This window comes from Miniopterus schreibersii, assembly GCF_964146895.1.
Source record: "Miniopterus schreibersii genome assembly, chromosome: 10".
NCBI lineage: Eukaryota > Metazoa > Chordata > Mammalia > Chiroptera > Miniopteridae > Miniopterus > Miniopterus schreibersii.
Genome location: NC_138110.1, coordinates 29,894,290 through 29,914,846, shown reverse-complemented (window position 1 = coordinate 29,914,846; position 20,557 = coordinate 29,894,290). Strand labels below are relative to the sequence as shown.

General features: G+C 42.2%; 1 protein-coding gene across 9 annotated transcripts in view; it reads left to right on the top strand.

The window, feature by feature from the left end:
• FHOD3 (formin homology 2 domain containing 3) overlaps window positions 1-20,557 on the top strand; it is a 396,327-nt gene that overhangs the window by 293,269 nt on the left and 82,501 nt on the right. For 4 of the 9 annotated variants that reach the window (XM_081149143.1, XM_081149139.1, XM_081149141.1 and 1 more), the window contains 3 exons: window positions 158-271; window positions 14,980-15,114; window positions 19,363-19,413. In XM_081149143.1, the coding sequence (XP_081005269.1) occupies window positions 158-271; window positions 14,980-15,114; window positions 19,363-19,413 (300 nt within the window). Of the gene's footprint in view, window positions 1-157; window positions 272-14,979; window positions 15,115-19,359; window positions 19,414-20,557 lie in introns of all 9 variants that reach the window. The other 5 variants (XM_081149142.1, XM_081149138.1, XM_081149136.1 and 2 more) reach the window with 2 other exon arrangements.

Below are 20,557 nucleotides of genomic sequence, written 5' to 3'. Positions count from 1 at the left end.
AGTGAATTTCTTTGGTTAGTGCAATCACTAACAGTGTTAGCATTTCCAGACCTCTTTTTCTTGCAAAAATTAAGATAATTTGCTGTTACTTATTTACTGACTTATTCTCATTTCTCTGTCTCCCCCATCCCCCAACTTAATCCTCTGCACTCTTTAGATACAACAACTTTGGCAACCACTCTTATCATCACTCAAGACCTTCGTCTGGATCCACTGCGCCCACCACCCCCACATCATCTCTTCCACCCCCACAGGAGCCCAGGCTGGAAAGGTAGGTTTTATAAGGAGCATTCTGATGGCTCCACTGTCCTCAAGCAAAGAGAGCCATCTGAATAAGAGCGCCTGAAGGAAAAGTATAAATAAAAGTATGATCTGAAGTATTTTCCTTTACAGAATGTAGCCCAAAGGCAAGACTATTTTCTTTCTTTCCCACTATTTAGTAAGTAAATATTTTATTAGAGATATTTTGTTATTATTGTCTCATCTCTCTACCCTCTTTCCATAGAAACTATAAAACTCTTTTTCCAGAACATTTAAATGTGACTGTTTTGATTCACCCCTCAAAAACTGCTCTAGATCCAGTGTAAGCTCTGCAATGTGTTTTATGCACATCAGTTTTCACCTTTGAGCAATTCATTCTATGTAAATCAGTAGGTAGTGGGCCCATTAAGGTGTTGTGTAATTAATCCGGGACCTACCAGAAGAGAAAAGAATTGTATGGGTCCATGGAAGGAATTTAACTTGGCAAGAGTATTAGACCACCAGAAATTAACTTACTATTACTCCTAGAAGCGAGTGATTGCACAAGGATGTGTTTACAGGGGAGAGGTAAGACCTGTAATTTTAGAACAGTTAAAAAGTTACCCTTATATGGCAAGAGTGCTGACTTAGAGAACACTGGCTAGGGTTCCAACTCGCTGGCAAGTTATTTCATCCCAGAGGGTAGAATGCCAATTATGCCAGCCCTTACCCCAGAAGGTGGTTTTGATGAGCAGATAAAAAGGTACACGCGAAAGTGCTGCGTGAACCCCACCGTGTGGGTCCAGTGGGAAGTGAAAATGCGTGATGATGGAGTATCCATTGTATGTATGAGATAATGTCCAGCAGCTCACGATTGATCAGAAATCTAGACATGAGCAATTCCCGGGAATCATTTGCTTCAGATGCTGAATTTAAAACTAATTCGGTCCGTGTTCTGTATTCTGGTCCTCACCTGTGTATAGGAAAGTGTGTTTGGCCAGGTGCTGCTGGTGATGAGAGATTTGGTCAGGATGTGGAGCGGGCAGGCCCCAGGAAGGAGGGCTGTCTAATGTGGTTTGCCCGGCCACCCATCACCGTTGATTTCTCAGATGGCATGCAAGCCCCGTGGTGTCAAATTCTCAGGTTCCATAGTCCAGTGTAGCCCTGGGCTGGGCACATTTAGGCTCAGTTAGGTTCTGGTAATGAGTTAACAAGGTGATTACCCTGAAGATACCCTCTGTCTACCCTGGGACCCCTCTTCTTGGGGTCAGCTGAGGTTGCCTGTGCTCCCAGAGAGGTCACTAATAAAGAAGATCCTTGTCATATGGGATGGAGTATTTGAGGCCAAAGTGAGGAGTATTAGAGTCTTACTGATGTTACATCAGACGTCTCGCACCTGCTAGGCTGCCAGCTCCTTTGGGAGTAGGACATAGTCTCCGTTCCTTGCTGTGTCCTCCACAATACCCAACTCTGGCCGTGCAGGGCTGCAGTCGGTGCTGGGTAATGGGGTGAATTGCCCACTCATTGGTTGGGGAACTGTTTGGAGGCCCGTGAAAGTGAAAATTTATAAGGACAGGAGGTCTGCAAGTTTCTGAAGTCCTGGGCCTAGAGGGAAGTTCCTCCCAGGTCCTAAAGGTGAAGCCCCAGCCTCCACCCTCTTAGTGACTCCTAGAAATCCAGGTCCAGCTTTACGCTGAAAGGACCAGGAGTACAGGCTCCTGAAGGACTCCTATCTGTGTCTCCTCCCTTCTTGATCTAGCTGAGTGTCTCCTAGGGGAGAGATTAAAGGAAGAAGAGTAGGACTGGATCCAAGAGCACCTTGATTGCTCTGGGGAGGAAGTTGCTCTTTATTCTGAGACCACAGGGCTGTTCAGGTTTTGAAGCAGCTGGCGATGTTCCTCTAACACATCAATGAATGGAAGCTAGAGGGGCAAGGCTGTAAGGGCGGGGGCTGCCAGAAGCTACCTCCAAGTCCAAGAGATGACCATGCCCAAGAAGGCCAGGGGCTTGAGGGGAGAAGTGGATTTGGGCAGACTTGGCTGCCACCAGGAGGGTGGGAGCAGGGGAAGCGGAGTGAATGAGGGGTCAAGCGTGCATGCGGATGTTAGAAGCAAGGAACGGAGACAGAAGATAATGGAAGAAAAGCAGATTGAGGGTGGAGGTGTTCAGCCTGGGGCATGCAAGGTATGAGGAGTCTGTATGACACCCAGAGAGATGTGGACTCAGTGGTCCTCGGCTTGAAGAAGGTGCTGGATGAAATCCCTCTGGGGAGCCTGTGTGCTGAGACCTGGTCACGGGGGAAGAGCAGTGGCAGGGGCCTCTTCGAAGCTGCCTCTTCCCTTTTACAGTGCATTTCCACCACAGGAAATTCATCACCTTTGCCTCCCACTGTATCCACCAGTGAGTAAAGTAGCTTCAAAGAGTCTATTGCTTCTTTCCATTTGCATGATTTTGCAACTATCACTGTCTGTTGAAAAACCATGTAATGCATCACGTGAAACATTAGATGTGCAGTTTCATCATTAGGAGCAGGAACTAAGCCTGGCTGCATCACCCCTTCTTACTCTCACCTTGCTAGCTTATGTTTTGTGACTGTAAAAAAAAGAAAAACTTTTTTTGTAGGAAAGACATTGAACTATTTTATGAACAATAGTTGCACTTTTGCAACGAGAACCCACATCTTCTGGCCGCGCACCCCTGACTGCTGAACAGTGTGCCAGAGCCCCATGCAGTACTCAGGAGCTCTAGAACTTCATTCCCTTGACTTGGAAACAAGACTCATTTCTGAGAAGTCCTAGGGTAATCTGGCCAAGTAAAACACCCCTTCGGGCAGGTCGGCCACCTTGGACATTACTACTGAGCATCAATCAGAGTGAACTTAAAGTTTCCCATAGTTTCCTGAAGAATATCAGTGTGTTGGACATTAATAAAACTTAGAATGCTAAACTGACCTAGAAAGGAAGGAACTGAAGAAACAGCATGCAAAATTAAGTCAAAACAGGGGAATTAAAAAGAATCCATCTCCACATCTCCTATTACATCTTCGTTTATGGGGCTCTCTTTTAAAAACGGAGTGTAGCATTAGTTTTCATGACATTGGAACTTGAATTGTGCCAAAACAAAATAGGAAAACCAGAATTATTTGCAAAGCCCTCAGGGGTACAAAATGCAACTGTAATGAAAGACAACTTTTAAAATGCTTCAGTTTTGAAAACTGTACTTTTTGAGTGGAAAAGTTCTAAATGTTTTCTTGTTAAAGGGAAACATAATTACAGGAATAGTGGAACCATTCTTGTTCAAGTATTCAAGTGAAACAAATAAACAGGCAAACAATAATCACACCACATTAATTTGTGACACACGGAAGTTGGGGAGGGCAGATGGCATTCTCTTCCCATCCCTGCTGGGACATCTCCATTGTGTGGGCCTTTTCAGAAACTGGCGACTGGAGACTTGTGTGGCGTTCTGGCAGCCGTGATGGAGTGACTGTGAGGGAAGAGTAAGCCCATGCCTGGGGCAGGCAGTCTTTGTGGAGGTCTTGAGAGTCCACTGATCATGAGGCCTGTCCTGAGCTGTGAGAGGAAGGCCATGAGCGGGTAAACATGCTGAATGCTCAGTGGGAGCATGTTGGAGGAACCAGGCTTAGGTATTAGGGGGCCAGGGAGGACTTGTTGAGCTGAAACCTGAAGGATCAGAATGTGCCTTAAGCATTGATTCTATTCTCTCTTCCACTTACAATAGTGCACTGTTCATTGTCAATGACAGTCACTTGTCTGTCTGTGGATTCATGTCAAGAGCCCTATGAAGAGTTTGGGAATTGTCTGCCTTGTATAGTCATCTGAGTAGAGTTCTTCCTACTTCCTGGAAGACTGTGAGCCCAGGTATAAATAATGACACTTTCCCTTGGGAATCATAATGGATAATAAAGAATGCAACTTTAAATTTTATTTTGTTAATTTTTATATAGGCTTTACACATACACAGTACAACATTTAAAAGGTGCAGAAGGGTGAAAGTGAAGCTCCTTTCTACCCAGTTATTCCCAGAAGCAACTGCTCCTAGTAATTTCTTATGTAAATTTCCAGGGATATCTTATGTTCATATAAGCATATATATGTGGTTGTCATATCTTTTCACAAATAGTAACAGCTTCACAAGCTATTCTGCATCCTGCTCTTTCACTTAAAATATATATCTTGTTTCTTTCATAGCAGTGCTAGTAGCTGATGCATGTTTTTGTTTGTTTGTTTGTTTGTTTAAATATATCTTTATTGATTTCAGAGAGAGGAAAGGAGAGGGAGAGAGAGAGATAGAAACATCAATGATGAGAGAGTCAATGATCAGCTGCCTAGCCCGCAATCCAAGCATGTGCCCTAACCGCGAATCGAAGCCCGATCACCTGCATCCTAGGTCGATGTTCAACTACTGAGCCACGCCCGGCCGGGCTGATGCATGTTTTTTCATGGCTCCTCCATACTTTTTTCTCTGGGTACTATTTAGCATACCCCATCCCATATTGATGGGCCCCAATCCTTTAGCTATTACAAATGATACCACAGCGTGATCCTTGTCCATCTGTCATTTTGTACTTGTGTGATTATCTCTAGGAGAAATTCCTAGACATCAGTTTAGTAAGTCATGTGTTTGTGTATTTTAAATTTTGATTGACTTTTGCCAGGTTGCTTTAAATAAAGATTGTACCAGTTTTGATTCTCAACCTCAGTGTGTGAGAGAACTTGTTTACCCATGTCCCTGCCGAAGGGTCATTCAGTATTTCAGCCCTTGCTCATCTGAAGAGTTGTGTGTCATTAAAATGTACATTTTCACTTCTCTTACTATGAATGTATTGAGCAAGTTTTTCATATGTCTAGGAGCCTTTAATGTTTTTTGTGAATTTGTGTTCATGATCATTAATTTGTCTTTTCCTTATTGAAGTATGGGGATGCTTTATAAACTGCGATAGGAGTAAGCAATGAATTTTCTCAGCCATTGGTCTTTTTACCTCATGTATGGTGTTTTTACCATGCAGGAAAATGTAAATTTTAGGAATTAAATTTATTAATGTTTTCTATCTTCTGAGTTTTGTGTTCTTCCTAAAGAAAGTCTTTTCTCCCATGGTTTCTTCTAATACTTACATAGCTACAATTTTCACATTTAAATATTCTATCTACCTGGAAGTTATTTTGGCATATGGTGTGAGGCAGGGATCCAACTTAAATTTTTTCACTTTGAATATCATTTATGGAATAGCCCATCATTTCCCTAACAATTCGTCATATATCAACAGGAATACAGATGCATTTATGTGTCATTGTGTTCAAGCTGTTTCTGTAGGAACATTTCCCATCTCCTCCTGGTGTCCACCTTCTCCTGGTGTCCACCTTCTCTGGTCAACCATTCTAGGCTGTCAGGAGCTCTCCTTCCTCCCCGTACTTGTCTGTCCCACTCAGTGAGTAGTCTTTAGAATAAGACTATATTCTGTGCTATCTTGAAAGAGCTCTGCTATTTTGTCATTTGCTGTTATGGAGTTTTGTATTGGTATTGACAGTGCTGGAATGAAGAGCATAAGAATATTTGGGGACACTGGGACCAAGGAGCTAGGACTAGGAGAATGGGAGCCTGTCATGCTGAATGGTGGCTTCTCCTCCCAGCTTAAACTCCCCCTCGTGGGATCTCACTTCCTATGACCTCCTTGAACACCATCTCTTCCTCCAGGTGTTGTCACTTCTCCCTCAGAAAGATGGTCTCTGTCCATGCATTTCTACCTACCTGCCACTTGGTTAGCTCTTATAGTTCTTACGTGCTTCGCAGGACTGCTGACTATTGCCCTGAGTATAATTTGCGGCTACCTGGTGTTCCCCATCCTGATTTCCTCCTCCAGGTGACTGTCTGTTGTGTATGAATCTGAGTGCTTGTGTCTTCCCATTCTAGTCGACTTGGGCTTTTATCATTTCTTGCCTTCACTAGTATCTCCCTGTACCTTGAGGTTCTATTTATCTGGTTTTCAGATCATTGCTTTTTTAAAATATATGACCCATGTGTTTGCCTGGATCCCAAAGACTTGTTGGATGTGGTCCATCACTTGATCTACACAGTACTTTTAAAATTTGGTGTCAGTGGAGTTGAGAGCCTCACTATCCAATGGGGCTGTAGTTAAACTTTTTTTTTAATTGATCAAAGTATATTAAGAAAAAAATCACTGAGAAATCCTGAACAGCATGTAAAATGGGATAAAAGGCATGCCTTTTCATGTGATCACAGTTACTGGTACCCAGTTCACAACTACCAACAGGAAATACAGGGTATCAGTGTGGACAATTCCCTATCATTCAAACAAAGAAGCCAGGAGCCTGTACTGAGCAGCAGCAGCAAGCAGACTCCCCTCTTGCCTGCTGCTGCTTCCCGATAGCAATCTTGTTACAGACAATGAGTTCCTGTGAGGCACAATATGGTCCTGATTAATTGATTGTGTTACATCCAAAGTGCAGAGGAGAAGCACTGGTCAGTTCACAGAGTAAGTTTACAATAGGGTCTGGCTCCCTGATGGCAGTTTTATGTAACAACTGTGGGCGTAGGGAACCTAGACTCTGGGTCGGCCCTCTGCTGTGTGTGTGTGTGTGTGTGTGTGTGTGTGTGTGTGTGGTGTTTGGGGGGGGGGGGGACTCTGGGTTCTCAACAGATGCTAGAGATTCTTTCTCCCACATGTGTTTTGAATCTGACTCCTCCTCATCATTCCTACTACCATAGATTTAGTTTAAGATCTACGTCATGCCTGGGCTATATATTGCAATGGTATGTGCCTTCTCTCCTTTCCAAAATATAGATCTGAGTTGGTGACTTTTCCTGCTTAGAAACCCTGAATGACTCCAACTGCCTATTGGTGCAGCCCAGCCTGATTACCATCGCCTGTAGGATCTCATGTTTGGGCCTGTATGCATCTTCCAACTTTCCCCCTGTACTTTAACCCCACAGGATTGTCACGTGAGCATGCCAGGCTCTCCTGAGGCCCCTTCCTTCATATTTGCTCTACCCCTTGGCTAGCTCCCTCCTTTCTTCACTCAGTCGATTCCTTCTCATCCTCTAAGACCCAGGTAGACGACACCTGTCCTGTAAGAGCCCTCTGACTTCCTCAGAATGAATTGTAACATCCTCTTGGGTTCATATTCCACTGTTTCAGCTCTCAGCCCTTTGAATCATTATGTGTCTGTCCATTTGTTTCTAAGTTGGGGCTCACTGCCCTACAGTGGTCTGTGGCAGTGAACCTGGGTCCCACACAGCCACAGGATGAAGATGCTTTGTCTTCCTGGACTGGCCATTGTATTAAAAGATTTGGGGAGAATCTTTATTAAGACAAGTAGGACTATGCTTGGGAGAATTCATGTTCACAGGAATTGTAAAGATGTGTTTTGTCTTTGCAGGGAGCACATTGTACTGTTCCCATGTTCCTGGTCTTCTGCCTTTGGGGCTTCTTCACTCTTAGGCAACAACCATTTCTGTGTCTCTTGCATGAGATTTCCCAGCCCCCTGCTCACTGCCCTGCCCTGTACTTCTTTGTCAAATAACCAGAGGAACAAACACATGAGCGTTTGTTTAACCTGTCCGAATCCTGTTTTTCTTCTTTTGGAAAGTGGAATTAGAATAGATTTTTGTAAATTAGACAATTATCTCACTCTTGTTTACATGAAGGATGTACATAGCAACCTTAAGAGGCATCTATTGTAATTCTGTTTGGAAGTGAGAACAGCATATGCAACACTTAGAATTAGGTGAGATTTGTAGCAAGAAAGGACAACTATCGCAGATCGGAAAGTGCAGATGGAGTTCCTGCACCCACAGAGCTGGAGACATTACAGTTGCTCAGTGCTGTGAATTGAGCCATGTGCTGTCACCCCTGCTTGTGTCATGGCCCCGATGGCCAGCTTTCCAACTGTCATTGGCTACAGTGGTTTTGCACTGGTGTTGTATAAAGATTGCAGGGAAAAGCGGGGAGGAAGGGAGAGATTTTTTTCTTTCAGAAAATGTATTCCTGGGTCCCTGATATTTATTCTCTTATTTCCCTACTCCTTACCTCAAAGCCCAGCAATGAGTGGGAAGCTTTACTATTATAATGGAAGAGACTGAATTGGGAAGAAATTTGGCATATAGATAGATACACACACATAGATAGCCCCTCCTGCCCTTTTTCATTCAGTAGTCTTTGAACAATGCCAGTGCAAAATCATTGTAACCAGTGCCATCTGGAAACCTGGCCATTGGAGCTGTACACACACACACTCACACACAAATATTACATATTCATATATTTAATTCAGCAAATATTTATTGAGTGCTCACAATGTGCCAGTCTTGTGCTTGGCATGGGACTCCAACACTGATCAACTCTGACCCTATCCCTGACTTCATCAGGGTGACAGGTGGTGACAGAAACGGAAGATAAGCTCACCATCAGCATACAAAGAGTCCCCATTGTAGTAAACACTGTGAAGAAAATGAACTTTCATAGAAAAGCTAGCGGGAGGGGAGCCTAGCACAGCTGGCCCATCCTCATGAGGGACACCTCTGGTGAGAAGTCTGGGAAACGGTCTCTAATGTAGGGCTACTTGCAGTTTGCCTCTAGGTTTGCCCAATGGGAAGGTAAAGAGGGAGATAAAAAAATGGAGTGAGTTCACATCTTAAAAACATGATTCTGAGATCTGAAAGAGCTGGGAGATATTTCGTGTTTAGAGAAGAGGTAAGTGTGCAAGGGAAGGGTAAGTTAGCCTGGAGTGGAGAGGAAGCAAGGAGATGGAAAGGATGGGCCTTAGTCCGGGCCAGTAAGGCCTGGAAACCATGGGGCACAAGAGGTGCTGGTGGCAATCGGTGCTTTTGGAAGCTGCCAGGAGAATGATTTAATTATGAAGCCAAATAGGGTGGACCTGGAGCTGTGACAGGAGAGGACTCACTTGGTCTTGGACAGGAGGGTGGAAAGTAATAGGGAATGGGCAAGAACTGCTGTATGCCTGGGGTCAGAGCCTGCAGAAGGACCAGCGGACAGGCCAGAGTGTGATGCCAGCCCCGCCTGGAGGAACGGCTTCGTGCTTTATGCGTGAGCCAGCACAAGAATGTGAGACTGCATGTGGGGCCCGTCTCCACAGCAGCCACATGAGCCGGTCGCGCCCCCCCACGGCGGGGAAGCTCAGCTCTTTACTGAAGCAGTGTGCGACGGTCTGGAGAGAAAGCCCGAGGAAGCCTTGAATCCATGTTCCCATCTCTGGTGGCAGATGTCTCCAGGATTGCAGTGGTGATGGAGAAGTTTCCTGTTTCTCGGGGTTTGCTCATTTCATCCTGAGAGCTGGGATATGGCCCTGAAGGTGTGAAGGAAGATTCTGACATTTTTTTTTGTTTCCATTGGGCATAACCCAGAATTACCTATTTTCCTGTGAGCACTAGATCTGGTGATGCCAATTTCATAGTCGGGTTGTGAGGATGACTACGTTCTGCATTGTTACATTGCCACTCATTATTATTTTTGACCTCCAAGTCTTTATATTAAATCAGCTACTTGTGAATTATAACTTGTGAAATTAGTGTGGCTTCCAGAGATTATAATTTTTTACATAAGAAATGTTGAAGATTTGCTCCTTTCACAAATGAGATTTTACTTAACTCAAACCTACCAAAGGAGAGTATATTTTTAAACAGCTTTTGCTGTTTAAAAATTTAATTGACATACAGAAAAGTATGCATATGTTTTGACATATGAATACACCAGTGAACATTACCACAATCAAGATAATGCATGTATTCATCACCCCCAAGCGTTTCTCATGCTCTTCTGTGATTATGACTGCCCCTCCCCATCCCCAAGTGACTACTGGTCTGCTTTCTATTATTATAGGTTAGTTCACAATTTTGAGAGTTTTGTATAAATGTAATCATGCAGTAAGTACTCTTGTGGAGAGATTGGCTTCTTCCAATGAGTATAATTGTTCTGAGATTCATCCAGTTTGTTGTACGTTCCCATAGTTCATTCCTTTTTATTGCTGAGTAGTACTCCACTGCCTGAATAAACCACAGTTTATCTGTTGTTCCATTGGTGGGCATTTGAGTTGCTTCCAGTTTTGGGCTATGAACATCTGTGTGCAAATCTTTGTATGGAAATGTGCTTTCAGTTCTCTTGGATAAATAACCTAGAAATTAAGTGGCTGGGTTATATCTTAGGGGCATGTTAAGCTTTTTAAAATATTGCCAAACTGTCTTGCAAAATGGTTGAATACCAGAGCAATGCTATCCTCATTAAAGGAGATGAAATGCACTCCTTCCTTCAGCTTTCCATAGGACATTGGTCAACACTGGGTCTCTGGTCTAACAGGCCTTTTTAAAAGCCCAGTTCTGCTACATTCTAAATGCAAGTTCTCTGTGCCTCAGTTTCCTTACCTGTGAAGGGGATCATAATAGAGCTTAGCAAGAGAGATTTAGAGATTAAAAGAGCCATTTCATGTAAAATAATTGACACACTTTATGGTCTCCACAAATGTTAACTATTACTAGTAACCATATTTCAGTGGAATAAAGTTTCTGTTCCAGACATCCCAGAGAGGGTGGCTTTAACCAGATGGGATTTCTGGGGCAGATCCTGAAGCCTGGTATGGCCAAGATTAAATATTGCCATTCTTTTCACTCAGAGTATATCATCCTCTCCCTTGCAAAATCTCTCTTTGGCCTCTCACCATCTGCATTCCTGCGTGGCTTTGCTCGGTTTCAGTTGCCTCGGGTGTAACTTAGATGACTTCAGCTTTCCAGGTGCATTCTGGGGTGGTGTGTAGTCCTGATGACTGGCCCAGCTGGTGGCCAGCTTAGGAAGGTTCAGATCAAACTCCCAACCCACTCTAGAGCCTTACTCTGGGAACTGCAGTGTTGTATTCCAGATCTGGCCTTGGGGATGGCACCTCAAGCCTCCCCCACATCTACAGATTTTAGACTCCCAACCTAAAGTGATATCTGTGGAGTGCCTGCTGTGGCCCAGATACTATTCTAAGCAAACTCACCTCTCATTTAAGTCTTACAGTGCTTCATGAGTTGGGAGTAGTATTATCTTCATTTGGCAAAGCAAGTAAACTGAGGCTCAGAGAGGTTAAATGAGTGGCCACATCCTGTGTTCATTACTTTACATCATAGCTGGTCCTCAGACCAGCCAAGACTGAACATGGCAGCAGCTTCTAATTACTGTAGGTATTTTCCTTGAAAACTTAATATGAAAGAGAAAAATCTGTTAAGGCTGCATTTATAAAGACAAGAATTTACTATGCTGGCTTGAATTTTAGTGTTTGGGATTTTTTAAAGAACGATTTGGGATATCCCTTTTGTATGGTTTGAATGCATTACAGCATTGGTATTACAGGTGGAGCCCATTTCCAAAACACAGGATTTATAGGACCAGGGTTTCTCTCTCACAGGTTGGGCTTATCTAGGTAGCAGGAGACCTAGGGAGATTTAATTTATTAACATTATATTTATAACACTTTGTTTCCAGTAGGACCAAAATGGCTTATATGCATCCAGGACAGATAAGCTCTTGAGAGCCCTTTAATTCTCTTCTTGCTACAGGGATCTGTGTTAGAGTTCTCAAGAGAATGGATCTTGAATGGCTCCAGGCATTTTGCTTCATTTCAGAAAAAGAAGAACCAATTCTCATTGCTTTGAGTTAGCAGTTTTTCAGAACGGAAGTGATTGAGGAACGAACCTCCATTTATTGGAAAAAGCACTTCTAAAACTAAGACACAAATATTCCTGAAATTGCCTGCCTGGTAGGGAATGCAGAGTCACTTAGTGCAGGAGAAAGATATCTCTTGGAGAGATAAAAGCTGGGGGTGGAGTAGGTGGAAGTTACATTCACCACCTCCCAGGTCCAAACTGTAATTACAACTAAATTATAGAAGAATCAGCCTAAATAACCAACTTAAGACTAGATGAACAGAAGTCTTACAACCAAGGATTTACAGAAGCCACATCAAGACTGGCAGAAAGAGTGGAGAAGCGAAAAGGACTGGACCTGCTCCCATGCGCTGTGGTTAAGAATCTGCTTGGATAGCTCAGCTGCAAAATTCCCTCCTGAGGAGTGTGGTGTCTCAGTCCCATACTGGTCTCCTTCTAGTCTTGAGCACCAGAGTCGGGAAGAGGAGCCCGCTTAACTCCTGGCTGTGAAAATCAGTGGGGTTATGTTCACCAGGGAGAGACAGGAGTCTCCTAGAAACCCAGGCGCCCTCTTAAAGGGTCATGGCACAAAATCTCATTCACAGCCACTGCTGCAGAGGGAAGGCAGATCTGAGTGGACTGGAGTTGTGCGAGGACAGGCCGGGTTGTGTGGCTCCTGGGGGAGAGCTGAAGGGACAGCCACCAGGGTACCTGTGCTGGGTTGCTCTCCCACACTGCCCGTAGATGCCATCTTTCCTGGGTCAAGCACACGCCTCCATACTGCATCAGCTTGGAGAAATGCACTAGCCCCACCCTCCACGAAGGCCAATTATTTGTATTTGTGTTTATTATTCCCCAGAGATCCAACAGACTCTTCTTCGAGCTAACCCCCTACTTGTTTGTATTTTTCTTCTTTGACCCGAGTTAATTAGAAGTGTTTAAAATTTTTCAATTATATGTATTTTTCACATTTATCTTCATGTTACTTATTTTTAACTCAGTTGTATTGTGGTTAGGAAGATAGTCCATATAAAACCAAGTCTTGGCATTCATTCATGAGCTTCATTCATGAGCTCTGTGGCAGGACTGGTGGTCAGTTTTTGAATAGGCCCTGTGGGTTTAAGAATAATGTGTTTCCTCTCATTTGGGGCACCAGGTTATATATGTGCAGCTGTAACATAAAACTTATCAGGTTAAACAAATCTATTATATCTATAATAATTTCTGTCGAACACTATGCAGGAAGTATAGGAAACTTCTCTCTGATTATGGATTAGATTTGGCTACACATAACAGAAAATGTTATATAATATAGCTTAAACAAGATAGAGATGATACAAACAAATAGTCTAGACTTCATTTAAGTGAAAGATAAATACAATTCTGTCTATGCCTAAGTGTCCAGGGCTGATGTAGTAGCTCCCTGGTGATCTGGGAATATGGGACTTGTTTCCTCCCTCCCTGTAGCTATCAGGGCTGGAGGTTCTTCCCTCTACTTCTCCTACCATTCTCCTGACTTCAAATTTCCTGTGCTACCCACCCCTGTGATCCCTTAGTGAGGCCTGCCCATGGCTGGCCTTGCCCATATGCCCTCTTCAGTGAAGACTACAGACTGTGAAGTATTACCAAGAGTCAAGAGCTGTCCTTTGAACATGCTGCGTGTTCTTGGATGCCGCTTAACCTAGAATGAAATTTCCTTAATTCTATTTCACATTTCTGACCATCGCTATGTCTTTTTCTATTCATCTGCTATCCCAATACCTTATTTTAAGATGACACAATTATTTTGAGGCGGTATAATTGAGAAACTGATGTATGGTGAAATATCTTTAGTAATGGAAAATGGAAAACAGTTTTAGATTGAACTATGTTTCCAGTTCATCAAAGTCCTGCCATAGACCCAGCTTTAAAATGAATATGTGTGTGTGCTCACGTATGTGTATTTTGTATAAGAGAAAGAGAAATTGATTGCTTTTATACTAGGCATTGTTGCTTAGTATTTTATTTTATTTTTATGCTATTTTTAAATAAAGAATAATTCAATTTATGTAAACTAAAACAAAATATATCTCCCACTCCCTGCCTCTGGCAACTACCAATATATGTTCTCTGTATCTATGAGTTTGGTATGTATGTATGCATATATGTATGTATATGTTTTCGAGGCCCATCCATGTTGAAGCAAATGCCAAGTTTTCATTCTTTTATGTGGCTGAAAAATATTCCATTGTATATATACACAGTTTCTTTATTCATTCATCCAGTGATGGGACACATAGGTTGTTTCCGTATCTCAACTATTGTAAATAATGCTGCAATGAACATGGGCTGTATATAACATTTCAAGTTAGTGTTTTTGTTTTCTTTGGATAAATTTCCAACGTAGAATTGCTGGATCATATGGTAGTTTTATTTTTAATTTTTTGAGGAACCTCCATACTATTTTCCACTGTGGCTGCACCAATTTCTAATTCTGTCAACAGTGTACGATGTTTTTCCTCCACATCCTCATCAACACTTGTTATTTGTTGATTTATTGATGATAGCCACTCTGACAGGTATGAGGGGATCTCTCATTGTGATTTTAATTTGCATTTTTCTTGTGATTAGGGATGCAGAGCATTTTTTCATATACCCGTTGGCCATCTGTTTGTCGTCTTTGGAGAAATGTCTGTTCAGATCTGCTCATTTTCTAGTTGGCTTGCTTTTTTGCTGTTGAATTCTATGAGTTGTTTATATGTTTTGGATATTATCATACAGATGGTTTGCAAATATTTTCTCCCATTCTCTAGGTTGTCTTTCTGTTTTTTGATGGTTTCTTTGCTGTGCAGAATGCTTAGTGTTTTCATACATTACACCTTTTTGCCCTCCCAGTGTATGAAGCAGGTTACGTATCTCCACTTGGAGGTGAAGATCCTCAAGCAGAATGCCTGAGACACTAATTTTCCCCAAGCACAGCCTAGGCTCCAGCCGACCCTCGGTCCTGACCAAGGCCTGACTGATTCCTCCCTCAGTAGTTTTAACCGTAGGCCAGCCCTCTAACACATGAACTCGTTGTATCTTTAGGTCATCACTGAGTGGTCTTCTCACATCATCCTTTAGGCAGCACCAAGAGTCGCTGGCAGCGGAGCGAGAGCGGCGGCGACAGGAGAGAGAGGAAAGGCTGCAGAGGATAGAACGGGAAGAAAGGAACAAATTCAGGTGAGAAGGATTTTCAGATTTTTAAGGTAATGAATTGAAATTAAAACACACGCCTTCACAGGTCTGTATGATTAATCAGTAGTGTTATAGGGTCAGGAAGTTTGCATTTTCTTTGGATTTTGTCTCTATTTTCAAGGAAGAGCAAGACATACTATAGATCTAGCTTGTTACAGCCTTTTTTCCCCTCTAATCATATGGCAGGAAGCACAGAGAACAATTACAACTAATCCAAATACAATTAAGGATTTGTGTATTCTTGAGTCCCCCGTTATCTACAATGGTCTTATCCAGGCCTTTCTAAAGACAGAACCTAATTGTCTTAACTTAATTTGTCATTTCCCCCTAAAGCTGTTCCTGTTTTGTTCATATTCTATTGGATGCATAAAGAAAATGCTTTTCTCACGTTCTCGTTTGCTGCTGTTCCCTGTAGCAATCTTCAATTTTTAAAAAAACAGCAATCTTTCCTCCTATGGGGTAAAGAAAAGTCACTGTGCTGATTACTCCCAGTCCATTGTCCCCCAAGCTCCTGGTCTCTGTTCAGCTCCAAGACTATGTTCTTGGGGGTGGCCCACGCCAGGTTGCATGTGTCAGCCTGTCTGTCCCGCTGAGTCCAGTGTTGCTCTGTTTCTTTGTGGGCAAGTTCACCTGTTCTCGCTGCCCTCACCTCCAACCACTCCCCTCCTCTAGGCTTCATGCTGTGCAGCGCTTCGTCGGATGCAAAACACAGACCGAGCCTTTCCTTGCACATTTCCTTCCCCATCACCCTTTCCTCCCTCTTTCTTTCCCCTCCTTCCTACTTGCCTTCTCCTTCTCTCCTCCTTCATCTTCCCAGTCATGTCCCCTAAGGCTTCGGCATTCTTTCTTCTTTTCATTTCCCTCCCCATCACCATTCCCATTTCCTCAGTTCATTTCGTTGACAAACAATATTCCCATCAGTTACTCCCAATTAAACCTTCAAAGAAAGTAACGCGTTGTCAGTGAGGATTTACAGGTTCAGTAAAGTTTTTTACAGCAGCCAGGAAGAGTATGTGAAATTGTAGAAATGATCAAAATATGAGCAGAGTTGTGAAGCTGCCATAACTGTAACTCACTACCATGTGAAAACAAATATCTCGAGTCTGTGTTGAAATGCTGATCCTGGCTTTGGTAAGACTGTGTTAATGGGCTGCATGAAGTAAACCAGCATCCGTCCCCACGTGATTGGGTGTCAGACCCTGAGCTGTCAGATTTCTACCAAATGACATATGGAAATGCCAGACATGTATGCACCATTTCTCATGACGTAGCTCTGGAAAGTGTCACTTTTGGAAAGACCAATTTGTAAAAACTACTGGGACAGGTTAAATGCTTCCTGTGTCAGGGAGATTTGCATATTTTACCACTAAATAGCAGCAGAGAATCTGACAGAAACACCTGGAAAATTCAGAGAGTAGCTGACACATTTGGATTTTGATTGAAAACCTCTGAAAACAAGGCAAGGGTTCTGAGTCAGGTAGAGTCAGCACACTCCCTCCTGTTTCTCTGCACCACTGCATGCACCGTAAATCCTGGACAGAGTGCATGGAGCTCTGAAAACTCCAAAGTCTTAAAGGGAGCAGGGGACTCGAGGAGGGGACTAGCATCAATGTCCCATCTAACCAGAGAAAGTTTACCATTTATTTCTCCAATATCACCTCATTTGTACTGAGACACCCCAAAACCCAGGCATGCATATCAAGTGTGCACTGAAAGGGCTCTAAGAGAAGGCCTCTCTTTCTGGGCTGAAGAGCAGTAAGAGGAATTCCTAAGGGTCAGAGATTGGAGAAAATCTCCTGTTTTTCATGTTTTATTTTTCTCTCCTACTCTAGCCTCTAAGCAATTTGTGATAGAAGCACAATGACTGCAGCAATGTCCAGGCAGGTGCCTAAAACTCTGACCAGAAGATCTATGACCCCAAGAGCACTAGGCATGTCACCATTTTCCTCTCTGTGTCCTCCTGCTGCGTTGCCATGGGTGCACAGGGAGTTATTGGAACTATGCGGCAGAGCAGGGAAAAGAAAGCCCAAGCTTTCTGGTTAGAGGACCAGGAAGGGAAACAAACCCAAGGAAGCCAGGAAATGATAGGAAAGAGTAGAGAAATCAAGAGAGTCTGGATTTGTGCAAGTGTGGCTCAGGACCTAAACTGCAGAATTTGACAACTAAGTACAGATAGACCACCACTCAGGTCCCAGACTGGCCACTGGGTGGTTCACACAAGACTTGATTTTAACAGCACTAAACATATTTGAGAACTGAGCTAACATTGGAACCAAAATAAGAAGACAGTCAGAACTTGCAGGCTGAACCTGACTTAGTTGTTTGCCTTCTAAAGGAAAACAAAAGAAAACAAGTTTCTTCATAGAATTTAAATAAGACCCAGAGTCTCTTTGCAGAATATTTAAAAATATACAGAATGCAATCCAGAATAACTTGTCATGCAAAGAGCCAGGACAATCTTAATTCAGAAGAAAAGAGAATCAAAATATGCTAACCACAAAAGGATGTTGTCTTTATCAGACAAGGACTTTAAAGCATTTATTATAAATAGGCTCTAAGAAGTGAGGGCAGATAATTTTGAAACAAATGAAAAGCCAAGTCTCTGCAAAGAAATAGAAGATATAAAGAAGAACTAAATGGAAGTACATATGGAACTGAAAAACTCAGCAACCAAAATAGAAAATTCATTGGATAGGCTGGATGGCCAAGTGGAGACGAAAAAAGAATCAGACTTGAAGACAGAACAGTAGAAATTATCCAGAGAACCAAAACATTGAAAAAAAATGAGCAGTCCCTCAGGAACCCATAGAAAAATACCTAAATGTCTAATATTCATGCCATTGGTGTCCCAGAAGACTAGAACAAGAATGCATAGTGCATTGCAATGTATAATTTAATCTATATATATATATATACACACACACATACACACACACACACACATATATATATATATATGTGTGTGTGTATATATATATATATATATATATATATATATATAGTGTCACTCTGTTAATAGAGATAGGTAGGTAGGTTAGATAGACAGATAGATAGAAAATATTAAAATAAACCATGACCAGAAAGGAATGCTGATTATCAGGACATACCACACACAACTATTAATTACAATGACTGTATTTTCTTCCTAAAAGTCTAAGGATGTGAATGAAAATAAATTTAAAAATGGAAATAGGAAAAGCTTTATAAAGTAGTCCCTGGGGTTACCCAAATGGCCGACCTTTCACCACCCATTACGTTGATTTAAGTTATTCCTGTTACCATTTAAAAGTTGCCCTTATTTACTGTTATTTTGTTGAATATGTTATTAAACTTCTTAGGTTATGGAAAGTTGTATTTCTAGTGTGGAAAGTGATGGGGATGGATGTTTATAAATGATAAGTTTGAGTCTTTGCTGCCTTTTCCCCCTCTCCAACCTGTTTTAGTTGTCCTGACTCACTGCTCCTTTCTCTCCAGTGACCAGTGCATCGAGGGGGTTGGGCGCTCAAACGTGTTAAATCCAGTGTAGACAACAATAATGTCAGGATTCTCCAGGAAAATAAATGGTCTATTGGGAGGTGACTGATCACACAGTCTTAAACTTAGGAAGAGGAAAACAAACGTTAAAATTGGACAAAATTGGGCATCTCATGGGTACAGGCAAGAGAGAATACACAACGAAGAGCTTCCAGTGATCCCTGCAGAGCAACAGATTGCAAGGGATGCAGAAAGAGGATCCTGGGCTGGGGGAGGAATGTCCAAACGGAGGAGTGCTACGGAAATTGGCCAAGACGCTTGGAGCCACTCAGATTTCATCCTTGAGACGAAAGTTGTGGAGCTACTGGAGCTTGGTTGAATGTGAATCTCCTCTGAAAGCTATTGCTTGCTTGTCATTGCTGTATTTTATTTATGTATTGTGTCACCCTTTAAACTTGTTTCCTTCTCTCTTCTCCACATATGCTTGCATTCTTCTTTCCAAAGGTCACGTCTCCGAGTGAATCCAGTAACCCCATGTTTTCGGACTTCCTGTGATTTTATAGAAAATCCATTATATTTAGTATTTTTAAAGTACCGTCTTTACCCTTGGTTTCTAAAAATTCAACTACAAGCACTTTCCATTTCCGAGGCAATAGTGGGCTTTCGTTATATACTGTTAATAATTTCTTGGCAATTTTATGAGCATATAATTCTGTTCTTTTTCTTCCCTATTTTGTTTCTTCCATATATTTTCAGTAGCCGAGAATATTTAGATAAAAGAGAGGAACAAAGACAAGCAAGAGAAGAAAGGTTTGTATATCTCTTCTTTCCCATGTAACCAAATTGCACGTGACTTGGCACTCCTAACCAAGCATGCAGTGGAGACTGTGTTAATTAAAGTATAATAGCTTTACCTAGGAGACCTAAGACCTTTGGTAATTGGCACTGTGCAGACTAGGGTGTCCTGGTTATCTAAAATTTCAAGAAAGTACAGGTTTATTATTTAATGCCATCATGCTGTGAAATATGTGTCTGTCTCCAAAGTTCTCCAAATGAGCATGTTAATTTAGTATACTGACATATGGTATATGTTTTCAATATCTTGCACCACCACTACTGAGCCTGGGTTAGGTGTCTTTACTGCATGTTTCTAGGTCACTTGTTCAGCATTCTGGCAAATATTTGAGCACACATACTATGCCAGGCACTGGCTAGGGTGCCACATCCACCTGAGACACTCACTGAATGTGCTGATCACATACCTCTCTCTCTACTGAACTGTACTCAGTTTCTAGGTGGCAGGAACCATGCCTGGTTTTCTGTGGTTGTCCCAATGCCTGCCACAATTCTTGGCACATATTCGACACTTAGGAAAGATGTATGGAATAAATGAGCAAATGAGCTAACAGCTTTATTTCAAATATTCAAACTGTAAACCAGCTTTTAAAATTTCAATGGCAACATGCTTTGAATCCCATTAAAAGATACAAAGATAGTGTATTCACTGTCTGATTAATTTAGATAAGCAAAGGAAACTGTTTTGGAAAGGAGAACAGCAAAAGACAAATTTTTACCCCACAGCACTGCAGTTATTCCCTCTACCACCAGATGGGGTTACTGCATGGAGAATGGAAAGGCTGATTTCATACCAGAGGCAGCTGGGAACCTGTCTGAACTTTGCCAATAAAAAGTGGAATCGTGCTAATTTTTTTAGACATCATCAGCTAAATAGATCAGGACAGTCTGAGACATGGAGGAGTGGAGTCTGCCTGTGTTCGATTTAAAAATTAGATGCTTAGTTCAGCCTCATAAATAAAACTATGGCATTGCTTTAATTCCAACATTTCAATTATACCATCCTAATAACCAGTTGTAGCCAGTAAATTTAGAGTGAAAGATGCTGGTAAAGAAACAAGAAACTTCTCTCTCTCTAATTCATACCATTTTTTGACAT